This window comes from Lolium rigidum, chromosome 4, assembly GCF_022539505.1.
Source record: "Lolium rigidum isolate FL_2022 chromosome 4, APGP_CSIRO_Lrig_0.1, whole genome shotgun sequence".
Lineage (NCBI taxonomy): Eukaryota > Viridiplantae > Streptophyta > Magnoliopsida > Poales > Poaceae > Lolium > Lolium rigidum.
Window position 1 is genome coordinate 109,684,562 of NC_061511.1, and position 11,658 is coordinate 109,696,219.

Below are 11,658 nucleotides of genomic sequence, written 5' to 3' on the forward strand. Positions count from 1 at the left end.
TTTTCACTGAGCTCTAGCTTAGCTGCAAGAGCATCAGCGCGTTCTTCGGCTTGGCGTAGTGCAAGTGACAAAATAGTCAAGGACGAACATTCATTATCAGAAGACAAACTAGGCGCGGCAAAAAAAATGAGTCATCAAAAACAAAGCGGCTTTACCTTTCAAAGCGTCGGCTTCATCACGGAACCCAATAGATTGGGAGCCAAGATTGATGAAATGCTTCATCAGAGGCTGATAAAAAGCAGAGTCGGAAAGAAGTTCAGGAAAGGACAAATTTTGGGTAAGGACAATAAAGATCAGCACACAAGAAAAAAAGCGACAAGCGGAATCCAAATAGCAAAGCCAGGAAAGACTTACATCGTCTAGCAGAGGAGTTGAGGAACTCCCGCGACAATTGCATGAGTGTCGCCAGCCCCAGTTTTTGCCTTTTTCGCGGCAGGTGCTCGGGGGCTGGCCAACGGAGTCGACTTCTCCATGTTCTGTTGAGGGGGAGGCGAAGATTCCGCAGCAGTGCGGTGTTCTTCAGAAATAACCATGGTGTTGGACGTGCTCGTGGGAGCCATGCCATGGACCGTGGTTTCTTCTTTTTCTCCTTCCTCCTCAGAGCTGCAAATATAGAAAAATAAGCATGCCGGAGAAAAAGGAGTTGGACAAAAAAAACAAAGAAACTTACGAGCTAACGGAGCCAACGTCATCGTAAGGGTTAAAGGCACCCTCTTCTTCAGGTGAAGTTTCTTCGGCAACTGACCCAGTGGGCTTGGAGGTGCCGGAATCTTTGACTTCATCCATCTTCCTCTTGTTCCTTGGAGAAACGGCAAGAGGAGGAGAGACGGAGCTGCCAGATTCAGAAGGATCTGACTCGGTCTCTTTTTCGGAGGAGGCCGCGGATTTCTGAGATCCCGCGACTTCACTCTCAGGACGAGAGGATTCTTGCGAGTCGTCGGTGACAACAGCTTGCTCATCCACCTCTCCACCTTCAGGAAGGGGGGAAGAAGATAGAATTTGGTGGTTCTGTAAAAGGCAACAACAAGATTAAGGTGAATATACAAGGAAAATACGGAAGCAGTTGAAAAATAGCAGAACAACTCGAGGAAAAGCTACTTACTTCGAGAAGGGCGTGGCTACCACTGTACGGTTCCACACGACAAGAGGATGGAACCTCGTGCTTCTTGCTTAAAGAGGAAAAATGTCGGATGAGCTTCTCCAAGTCCTTCACAGAGAGATCTTTGGACAAGCGATCAACGTCTTTCTCGCCAGAATACATCCAAATGGAGTTTTTGCGAGCCTGCAGAGGCTGCACCCTGATCCTAAGGAAATAAGCAGTTATTTGAGCACCCGACAGTTCTTCACCATGGGTGTTCTGGAGCTGGTGGATGCGCTTCATCAGGGCGTCAGTAGCCGCCTTTTCTTCGGCGGTGGCCTCTGCGTCCCAGGATCGGCGCCTCAGAATTTCTTCGGCACCTTTAAATGGAGCGATGCCATATTCTTGAGAGGTTTTGTACTCGTCATGGACGTATAACCATCTTTTGCGCCACCCTTGGACGAAGTCGGGGAATTTGACATCAAAATAGTCAACGTCGGGTCGGTCGCTATGAAAACGCCGCCCACATTGTAGACGACGTTGCGGGAGTTGTTGCACCAGAGATAGAAAATGCGTTTCCACAGGCCCCAATGAGGATGGGTCCCGAGGAGGAAACACTCGCACAAAGTGATAAAATCGAGATGTGGAGGATGGAGTTAGGGGTCGGCTGGTGCAGTTGAATCCCGTAAACAAAGAGAAGACCACGAAGGAACTCGTGGATAGGGGTGGAAAGTCCGCGAATGAGGTGGTCGATAAAAGTTACCCGGTATCCAATTGGATGGCGCAGGAAGCTTTCGTCGCTAGGGAAGATCAGCGAGTCCTGCTTCTTCAGCAGGCCAAGCTTCTTGAGGGTCTTCTGGTCCTGGTTCGAGATCTTGGATCGCTCCCATCCAGAGATCTCCACCTTTTCCATCGGAGCATTGGTGCCTGGAGTTGTGTGCCTCATCAGCTTTGTGCGCGGCGGCATGGAAAAGTGCTTTGGTGGAGAAGTGGGATGAGCGGAAGTGCGAGCGCAAGGAGCTTGAGGACGGCAATGGCGGAGCGTGAGAGAGAAGAGACAGATGTGCGGCGCGGCGAAGGGGGTGAATGAGGACGATGAGGTGAATATATAGCAAAGGAGCCGATGCGCCGCGCCGTTGGATGAAGAGGAAAAGCTTTTTCAGCCTTACGTGTGTCCAGGGGTAAATTGGCATTTTCTGCCTGAAGTTACTGGGCAGCAGCTGCGCGCGTGCCGGAATTTACGGAGGACGTGTGTCCCCCACTTGCGCAACATGTCGATGGCGCAGGATTTTGGACCCACGGAACAGTGAAGTGACAGGAGTCGCGACTTTCCAATGCAAGGGTCGTGGCCATCGTCAGCAATGACATCGTCATAAAAGAAATTTCGACTGGATTCATTAAAAATAGCGATAGAAAAGTGTCGACTGACCCAACAAAGAAACTTCGGGAGCCTATGATCAAATATAAGTATTTGTTAAAATGCTCGGAGGCTACTCCCATCGGGAGCGCTGGTAGCGCACCCGATAAAATAAAGAGAGTAAGCAGAAATTATGATTTCAAAATACAGAGTGCGGGAACAATGCAGGTTGAGCCTACAGCCAAGTATAAATACTCGACTGTAGCCTCGGGGGCTACTCCCATCTGGAGCGCTGGTCACGCACCCGATAAAGTATGCATAGGAAGAGATTGACAAGACAAAATAAGGTGAACTATTATCGTTGTACATCTTCGAGTTACATATAACTCATCATGTACTCCCATCGGGAGAACAAGATATTGTCATCAGATAACTCGAGAAAATTGGCAATTCCAACAGCCGATAAAGGTACTCGACAATATATTCCCAGAACGCGTCCGTCGCGGTAAAATCTCTGGATGTTGTAACACTTTACGAAGGTAAGTCCCCAGGTTATGTCTTGTGTGGCGTGGTATCGCACCCGAATGCACTCTGCTACTTTTTTCCGTATCAACAGATGCGAAGAAAACTTCCTAGCGGACGCGCTATGGATCTTATAAATACGGCTGGAATGATTAAGTCCTGAAGCGGCACATGTCGAATTACGCCAGTATTTCGGGGTCATGTCCAGGGACTTGACCTTGAAGTAGTTTTTTGCGGGTTTGCCACGAGAGCAGTTAACTGGTACCTGATCCATCAGATGAACCAGCCCCATTTACCATTATCCATGTACAACATATGTATCTCTTGAATAAATTGTTGTGATAATCCGAAGAATTTATGGATTAATTGTACGATGGAGATTTTACTCGACTCTACGATTCAAGCAAAATCTCGGGGGCTACCCGAAAATTACAAAGCCTGGAAGCCCATTGAAGCATCGATATGGAAAACAGAGATAGATTAGGAATAAAGATATTTTTATTTGTATGGGACGAACTCGAAGAATCTCCCGATATTTGTAACTTGTATGGCACGAAACCCTCGGCTCCGCCTCCTATATAAGGGGGAGTCGAGGGACAAAGAAAGGATCGATTCAACACAAACCCTAGTTTTTAGCAGTCGAGCACCTTTTCGGCTGAAACCTTCGAGATCTACTTGCCCTCTACTTTCCGTGAAACCCAAGTCTACAATCTGTAGCCATTGACAAGTTAGAACCTTGTCACCAAGCACACCGGCACTGCCGGCCCCACCCGAGTTGACTTCATCTAGACCGTCCATTTGAATCTTGTGGCTGTGTTTATTTCGCAAATGACTAAGTTACCCCAGTTTCAGATCTAGACTATATATAGGGCTCATCCAGCCACGAATTAGGGTTAGACATAGATTGGATTATCTTTAGAGCTTTGCTCACAAAAACCTCTGGGATGATCTCCTATGTTTCCTCAAGGCTACCTCTTATGTGATTTGGATGATGTTTGTGTGAGATTCTAGTGCATCTCACTCTCTCTCTCCCAAAACTTTGTTCATCTCCCTTACCGATCTCTCACACCGGGATTCTACCTCGTGTCTCTCCCCGTGTGATTCTATCGGCGTGGTTTATCGAGCCACTGGAGTGGAAATATACTGTATCGGGTTTGTGTGCGTGTGTTGTTCTTCGTGTTTTCGTTCTTCATCTCCCCCTCTTTTCCCCTTTTGGATTTCGGTAAATTCGTGAGATCTGGGCACATGCTAGCCCTTAGGCCTCATCACCAAGAGTTGTTGATACCGTATGATGTGACCTAGGGTCAAGGGGTTGGCCCAATCTTACGAATTTGACCCAAGAGGAGGAGGGGAAGAGGAACACACGAAGAACTCCATGAACACGAAGAACACAAACGCACACCAACCCGATACAAATCAATGAAACTCCCGTGGCTCGATTGACCACACCGATAGAATCACCCAGAAGAGACCGCGAGGTAGAATTCCGGTTGAGAGATCGGTGAAGGAGATGAACACAGATGTGTGTGAGAGAGTAGGTTGCACTAGAATCTCACACACAAGTATCCAAATCCCAACAAGAAAAACCTTGATAACGTAGGAAAGATTATCCCAGAGGTTTGGAGCTAAGCTGAAGAGGAATAATCAAAAACTATGTCTAACCCTAGAAAGTGTCTAGGGGAGCCATATATATAGGCCAAATTCGAAAAAGGGTAAATTAGTACTTTTGCGATGAATAAACATAGCCACGCGATGGGCAGTTGACGGTTCACATGAAGTCAACGATGATGGGGCCGACAGTGCCGGGGTGCGCCCGGCGGCAGTGCCGGTTAAGTGTTGTTAGGGAAGCCTGGGGCTTTTGGCGGCAGTGTCGGTTAAGTGTTGTTGGGGGCGCCTGGGGCTTCTGGCGGCAGTGCCGGTGTCGTGAGGCCGCTTGTGCCGGGGTGCTTCGGCCGGCAGAGCCGGGGTGCTCTGGCCGGCAATGTCGGGGTGCGTCCAGTGGCAGTCTTTGGGGTGCCCTGGCCGGCAGTGCCGGTCCTGGGTTGTTGCCTCTGGTTGAAGCTGTTCTTCTTCTCCTTCCTTATCCGGTGTTGGGCCACCCTTGGCGTACTCCTTTCGAGGCTCATACCTGATCACACAAAGGGTTTCGGAATGAAGTAGTAAACCATTCAAGGGTGTGTCGAGATCGATTGTAGAGAGGATAAAATTCACCTTATCTTGTAGCGCTTTCACCCGGGCTCGTGTCATCGGTCCACTTGGGGGACTACTTAGCCTTGATGTAGTGTCGAACCTTTGGAGGGGCTACATCAGTTAGCCCAAATAATAAGAATTTTAGTACAAAAGTAAAAAAAAAAAAAAGGAAAATGACAAAAAAAATGACAAAAAGGGAATAGCTAGTGTAAATCGTACAACCGTGGCAAGTGTTGTAAAGCTTCCTGTGTTGTGCTGCGTTCGAAGGGGGGAAAAGCAAGCAATGGGCAGCCCACTTCGTGGCGCGCGGTGGAGTGAAGAAAATTCAGCCTACAGCGTAGCTTAGCTGAAGCTATTAGTGGGAACGAGTCGTGCGGGTGCTGCGCAGGCAAAGAAAGCGGCCGCGCAGGCGGTCGACTTCGAGGGAATGTTTCCCGTAACATACATCTCAAGTTTTGAACAGTGGTATGAAACTATTTCATCCATTTGATGGACGGAAATTAATAGCTGTCATTCATTTGAAGGTAACATAAAAGAATCCATGAAGGCTTCTTTTAACCACTACATTTATGTGTACCATATAGTATATACATAACCAGAGAACAAAACAAACTCGGTACCTATGCGCATAATATTATATGATAGGCTAATGACTAACCTAAGACTGCCTAACCTGACCATGATTATCCAAGATGGCGAGACAGGTGCCACCAGGCAAAAAAATCACACCCAGAGGACATGGCATACTATACATTATGAGATGAGGCGGAACGGATACCAATCCATCACACCCAGCAGACTTCTTGGAGCTTCAGAGAAGCTTATTCTGTGCCACCGCTTCGCAAAGCTCTTCCTCATATAGTAGAACTCTAGGAGAGGCTGCGACTTTTGGTACAGGCCTTGGCAATCCCGGTGGCATCAAACGGCGCAGACGCTTTGAAGGCAATGAATCCGGGAAAAGAACAGCTGTGATTGGCTTCACATCAAGCAGCTTGAAGCGTGAATGCCGAGGACCATGTCTTGGAGCCTTCGGGGTTCTCGGGGTGGCGACCCTCACATCCTTGCCATCTATTCTACTGAAATTTCAATGGTTTTCAACAGATTAGAGTTTTCCAGGAGAATATATTCATGTGGGGGAAAAAATGATATAACTAACCTCACGAAAGGCCAATGCTCAGTTGGGAGAGGGGTCTTGTTCTGGAGCAGTTCCTGCCTGCTGCGATCTGGAGTAGTGTAGTTGAAATGGTACTGCCTTGCCAGTTCAACCTAGTTTACATGACTAAGATGAGTACGGGAATGAGGGGATAAACAGTAGTACACGTATTGGAACTGCAAGCTAAGTTAACAAGGAAAAAATTGGGCGTGCAATCTAGGTCAATATGTAGGATATTGAGCTTCAAAAAACTTTGAATCAATTTACATGTATGGAAATGACTAGGCACACTACAAGATTTGGGACAATAGTAATCCATACTCGTTTATGTATGTAAGCAGTGGAAGACCAAACAATTTTTTGGCATGTCAGTGCATGGTAGCTGGCATGAGTATTCACCGATGCACAGAAGAGATGTAGCCTGTTAGAGCTTATCTCAGCTACTGTGTACCAAAACATCATCTAGTTCATGATTTCAATGACCAAAAAGATTGCCAAGGGTACTAAAAGTGCTACAATAAGATAAAACCATTTAAACTTGACTAATAAAGGACGCATCAGTATAAACATTATACTTACTGCCTTTCGGATCCTTGTTGAAACATGGAAAACAGCCTTCAGCTGGTCATGGTGCAAATAACACACAATCTTGATCTTTAAAATAAAAAAAATGGCAGTCAGATTTATTACAAATATAATGCACATTGAAGTTAACAGGAAAGTGGCTTCAGTTCCATACCAACAGATCAAGTGGAAGTGATTCAAGTCTTGAATGGTCATCACATTCAGCTGCTTGAGGAGTCTTTGGAGTTCTTGGCAAAAATAGTCCCTTAATGCCACTAAATGGCTCAAAATTGAGCCTTATTGGGGACATAATTGGTGTAGTGCTTTCAAAGACAACCTCAGCCTGTGGTGATATCTCCAGCTCATCCTTCTCCCCATTTAACAGAATCCGCTTCTTCCCTATATCCCTGCTTGTGCTCCTACTATAACGAATCTGAGCCAGTGCACCAGGCTTCAAGTACTTGTTCTTTGTGTGTTTCACTCGTTTCTTTTGCTTCAGAGTCACTGATGCAGACCCCATAATGACTGCTATTCGCAAGAAAACTAGAAGCAGCGGATATTGCAAAACTTCGATTTTCTTCCAGTTTCATCTCCCAGCTTCATTAACAGCAGAGCAGAAATTAAGCAGTGAGGAGAACAATAAAGTTACCATAACAAAAAAGCAAGCTCGGTATAAACATCCAAGGTAGTGTCAGACTGCCAGGTTTGTTATCGTGACACTTGTGACAAAAAAAAACTACATTCAGGTAGAGCTCTTGTAGGCTGTAGAAGAGTGAAATAATAAGTTAATAACCTATGCTACAGAAGCAATAAGCAACAGCGTCCACATCTCCTTACATTGGTTCGGAATCAGGACAATTTGATAGTTAGTATTTTGGAAAGATTGGAGTGGTGAACAGCTTGCCTTTTAGCCTTCAGATAATTACTTAATTCGCAAAGAAAAATATAATTACTTAACAAACTAAAAAGTTCAGGCAGAGCAGGATGTCCATCATTTGAAAATAATAAATACAGAAACAAAACCATATTCTTATATTAGAAGTACTACAAATGGTTTCCCTAAGTGCCAGTATGTGGTTCTCCAGACGAAATCTTTCTTTGAAACTATTGAGCAGGAATTTATCATGTCACTGGATAAGCCTATTCCAGTTCTTCAGATGTATTGATTTGTTGTTTGATAACTAAGCAAGCATACTAGTTGTGTACTGAAGAAGCTGATAATTAGTTTATCCAGCCTGACATCAGTACAACTGAACAAATTTGCAATGTATAGTGATTAAAATGACATGTTTCAAGTAGAATGCATTAAATGGTAAAACACCAAAACCAAACATCAAAACAAATGAACATGAGTATGTCAAATGCAGGAAATTCAAAATTGAGAATGATGTAGGACCCTTTATACTGGGTAAAAAACCAAAATGATAAGAATGAAGATGCTTTTGAAGATTTTACAAGTTAAGAGAAGCTTATCAGCAGGGACGGAGCTAGGGGGAGGCGAGCAGGGGCCATGGCCCCCCCTATGCTGAATTTTTTTGTGAAAGGCCCCCTATATTTTATGCACATTGGTCCTTAAATTGGCTAGCATTTTCCTTAGTGGCCCCCTCCAACTAAACTGACGCTTCATTTGGCCCCCTCCATATTGTTTTCCTGGCTCCGTCCCTGCTTATCAGGACAACTGTTCTGAGACAAGTCGAGACATTATTGATCAATGGTTTCTCACTTTCCCAATTACTGCATGAACAAATTATACACTGAAATAGAAGACTGGAAAAGAGAAACACATTCCATTTTGATTTATAAAAGGCTACTGATATGCAATTGTGAATATCTAAAGAGGGGCCAGCCCATTTGACATGCCGATACAAGGCTGTTAGAAATATGATATTATTAAGGTGCTAGTAATACTAACTTGACTAATATTGACAGCAATGCTAAAGTTTCCCTTCCCCAGGAAGTTAACTAGTAGCTATGACTTGTCAATTATGAACAACTACATTAACAGAGTTATGCAAAATGGCACAACTTCAGGGAGTAATTGCACAGAGAAAACATTTTACTACTCAAAATAAAGATGTATTATAAATATTTTACAAATTAAGAGAAGCTTATCAGGACAACTGTTTTGAGACAAGTCTAGACATTACTGATGAATAGTTTCACAGTTTCCCATTTACAGCATAAGCATACTATACACTAGAGAAAAACAGAAGAGTAGAAAAGAAAAAGAAAAAACACATTCCATTTTGATCTACAGAAGGCCATAAATGGCACTAGCACGCTGATCTGCAATTGTGAGTATCTCAAAGGGGGCTTAGCCCATTTGACATGCCGATACAAGGCTGCCACAAATATGACAGTGTTAAGGTGCTCTTAAGTTAACTACGTACTATACTACTATGCTATTCCCCACAAAAAAAGTTAACTACTTATGAGTTATGTCTTAGTAGTTATGACTTATGAATAACCACATTAACAGAGTTATTATGGCTCGTAATTGAGCACATTAACAGCTCAAAAAAATTAACAGCTCGCCCTAGCAGCAAAGGGAACAGCTTCAGGGAGTAATTGCACAGAGAAATCGTATTAAAATGAACTCAAACAAAAAAAAAGAATTGTACTGGCAGAGCAAGGATTAACAATGGGCTTCACTTCATCGCGCTCTACAATGTCCCCGCAAGAATGTCTCTATCGAATCGAATGAATCACAAGAGCGCGTGTAATCCCTTAAAATGAGGAAGGATCGACAAGCACACATGTCCATTGACGGCAAATTTCAGCCGCGCCGTACAGTAACCCTAGAAGCCCCGTTGGTCTCCCAATTAATCTGCTGACGGTATCCCGAGACGACCTCGCCAACCAAAATTGACCCCACAATGTGCAGCGCAAGAAGACGCGCGGAGAGACGGGGCTAAAAGTGCGGTCTTTAGAGGAAGGTTTAAGATTGGTGGGTTTACCTGCAGATACGCCCGCCGCCGCCGCCGCAGCTCAGCAGCTAGCTCCCATGCTTTTGCTGGATTCAGCTCCTCCCCGCAATAGACCCAGCCAACCCAATCCCAATCCCAATCCCAGCCGTAAAACTGCCGGGCAACCAGAAGGAGATAGGCTAGGGAACGCGCGCCCACGACTCTCTCTCTCTCTCTCCAGACGAACGAATGAATGAATGGGTAGGAGGAGAGAGAAAGAGAAGAGGAAAAGCATTAGTACGAGCGGAGAAATCGAGAGGGAGGGAAACCGAAAATTTTCGGCGGCGTTTGGCGCCAAGGCGCCGGGAAGCGGGGCCCGCAGCCCCGCTCGAAACAGAGCTCTGCCACTGCCAGCCCGTGGATTTTAGTCATTAAAGATTTTCCCGTTTCTGCATCCAGGTGGGTCTCACCTGCGGCGGCGATTTTGATAAAAATAACCTTTTTTTGAAAAAAAACACAAAATGATCCTCTGAGCAAACTATTTTACGGGACTGACTCTTTTGTGTGTCGTCCTTGCCATCAGCGCCACACCTCACTGTGTGGCGCCCATGCGAGCGACGTCATACATCCATGCCGACGCGCTGTGGTCGACGCTGCGCGCCGTTGACCAGCCGACGTGGCAGGATGTGTGGCGTCGTTCGCATGGGCGCCACACATTGAAAGTGTGGCGCCTTTCGAAGGGTGTCACACATCCACTTAAGTGTGGCGTCCGCGCCCGCCCCAGCCCGACACAGCCAGTCTCCTCTCTCTGTTTCACTCGGTGAAGAACAAGGCGGACGGCTCTCCCCCTCCCCCCCTCAAATCCCTACCCAAATCTCTTGTATTTTTTCAGATCTGCCCGTGGAGATCGTTCCCAACCCGTTCCTTGAGGTAATCTCCTCCGTTCCATTTCTTTTCATCCAATGAATTGATGGATTTGGTTGGATCTACATGTGAAACCCTAAGTTGATTTGAGGGTGGATATAGATTTGGTTGGATCTTAGGGTTTGTAGAAGTAGGAGAAATGGTAGGGCTAGGTTGTGTGGGTAGAAACCCTAGGTTGATTTGTGTTGATTATGGTAACTAATGAACACATGTATGTATGTATTGTTCACATTATGCTAGGGGGATGGAAAGAATTGTTCATGTTCATTATGTGGACAAGGATGCTTTTTTGAAGGGAAACCTAGAGCCGGACCCGGAAGAGGTTGACTCGGTGTTTGACCGTAGCCCTAGCTTTGCCGAGGTGGTAGCACAAGTGAGGATTGAGTTGAATTGGAATGGGAGAAATGATGGTGTTGAGCTAGAGGGAAGACATAATGTGGGGTTTGGAATGCACATCCGTTGGAAGAAAATGCGTATCAACTCCGAGCAACGTTGCTCTGTTTACAAGGAGACGGTGGCTGAGTCACAAGAAAAGGATTTAGAGTTGTTTGCAACCAAGACGGTTAATGCTCATATCGAGCTTGACATTAACCGGCGCTCCTCCCCCGTTGAAGCTAGGAGTCCACCACCCATGAGCCAAGAAGAAGCCACCGAATCTCCCATTGTCCAATGATAGGGCAAAGGTTGTCCGATCTTTCGATGAGATGAAGATAACGTCGATTTGTTCACTAGTAACATATGGGTCTTCAATGACGGTATGATACTGACGATTTGGAAATCCGTCAGCGATTGTCATTTTCTATGATGATAGGGAGTTTTCGCGTCACAGATGGCGATTTGGGCCGCTCGGCCCGAAAAAATAGTGACGGGCGAGGTCTAAACGTCAGCAATTGTGCAGAAATGAGCGTTGCGGGTGGTTGACGGCCCGAATTGCTGAGTCAGCAGTGGGCGGGCGTCACAACAA

At 45.7% G+C, this 11,658-nt stretch overlaps 1 protein-coding gene across 1 annotated transcript; it reads right to left on the reverse strand.

Moving 5' to 3' along the window:
* Positions 1-5,958: 5,958 nt before the first annotated feature.
* On the reverse strand, positions 5,959-7,384 carry LOC124706212 (F-box protein At4g35930). The gene is made up of 4 exons (XM_047237860.1): positions 7,040-7,384; positions 6,880-6,954; positions 6,304-6,413; positions 5,959-6,223 (listed from the first exon to the last, which is right to left on the reverse strand). Exons 1-4 carry the CDS (start codon positions 7,382-7,384, stop codon positions 5,959-5,961), a joined length of 795 nt encoding a protein of 264 aa, XP_047093816.1.
* Positions 7,385-11,658: the final 4,274 nt, after the last annotated feature.

Bases quoted from the DNA above. Each gene is read 5' to 3' on its own strand.
- LOC124706212 (XM_047237860.1), bottom strand. From the start codon at position 7,384: ATGGGGTCTGCATCAGTGACTCTGAAGCAAAAGAAACGAGTGAAACAC. The intron at 6,955-7,039 runs GTATGGAACTGA...TTTATTTTAAAG, and splicing joins CACTTCCACTTGATCTGTTG to ATCAAGATTGTGTGTTATTT. The intron at 6,224-6,303 runs GTTAGTTATATC...TTGAAATTTCAG, and splicing joins GAGCATTGGCCTTTCGTGAG to TAGAATAGATGGCAAGGATG.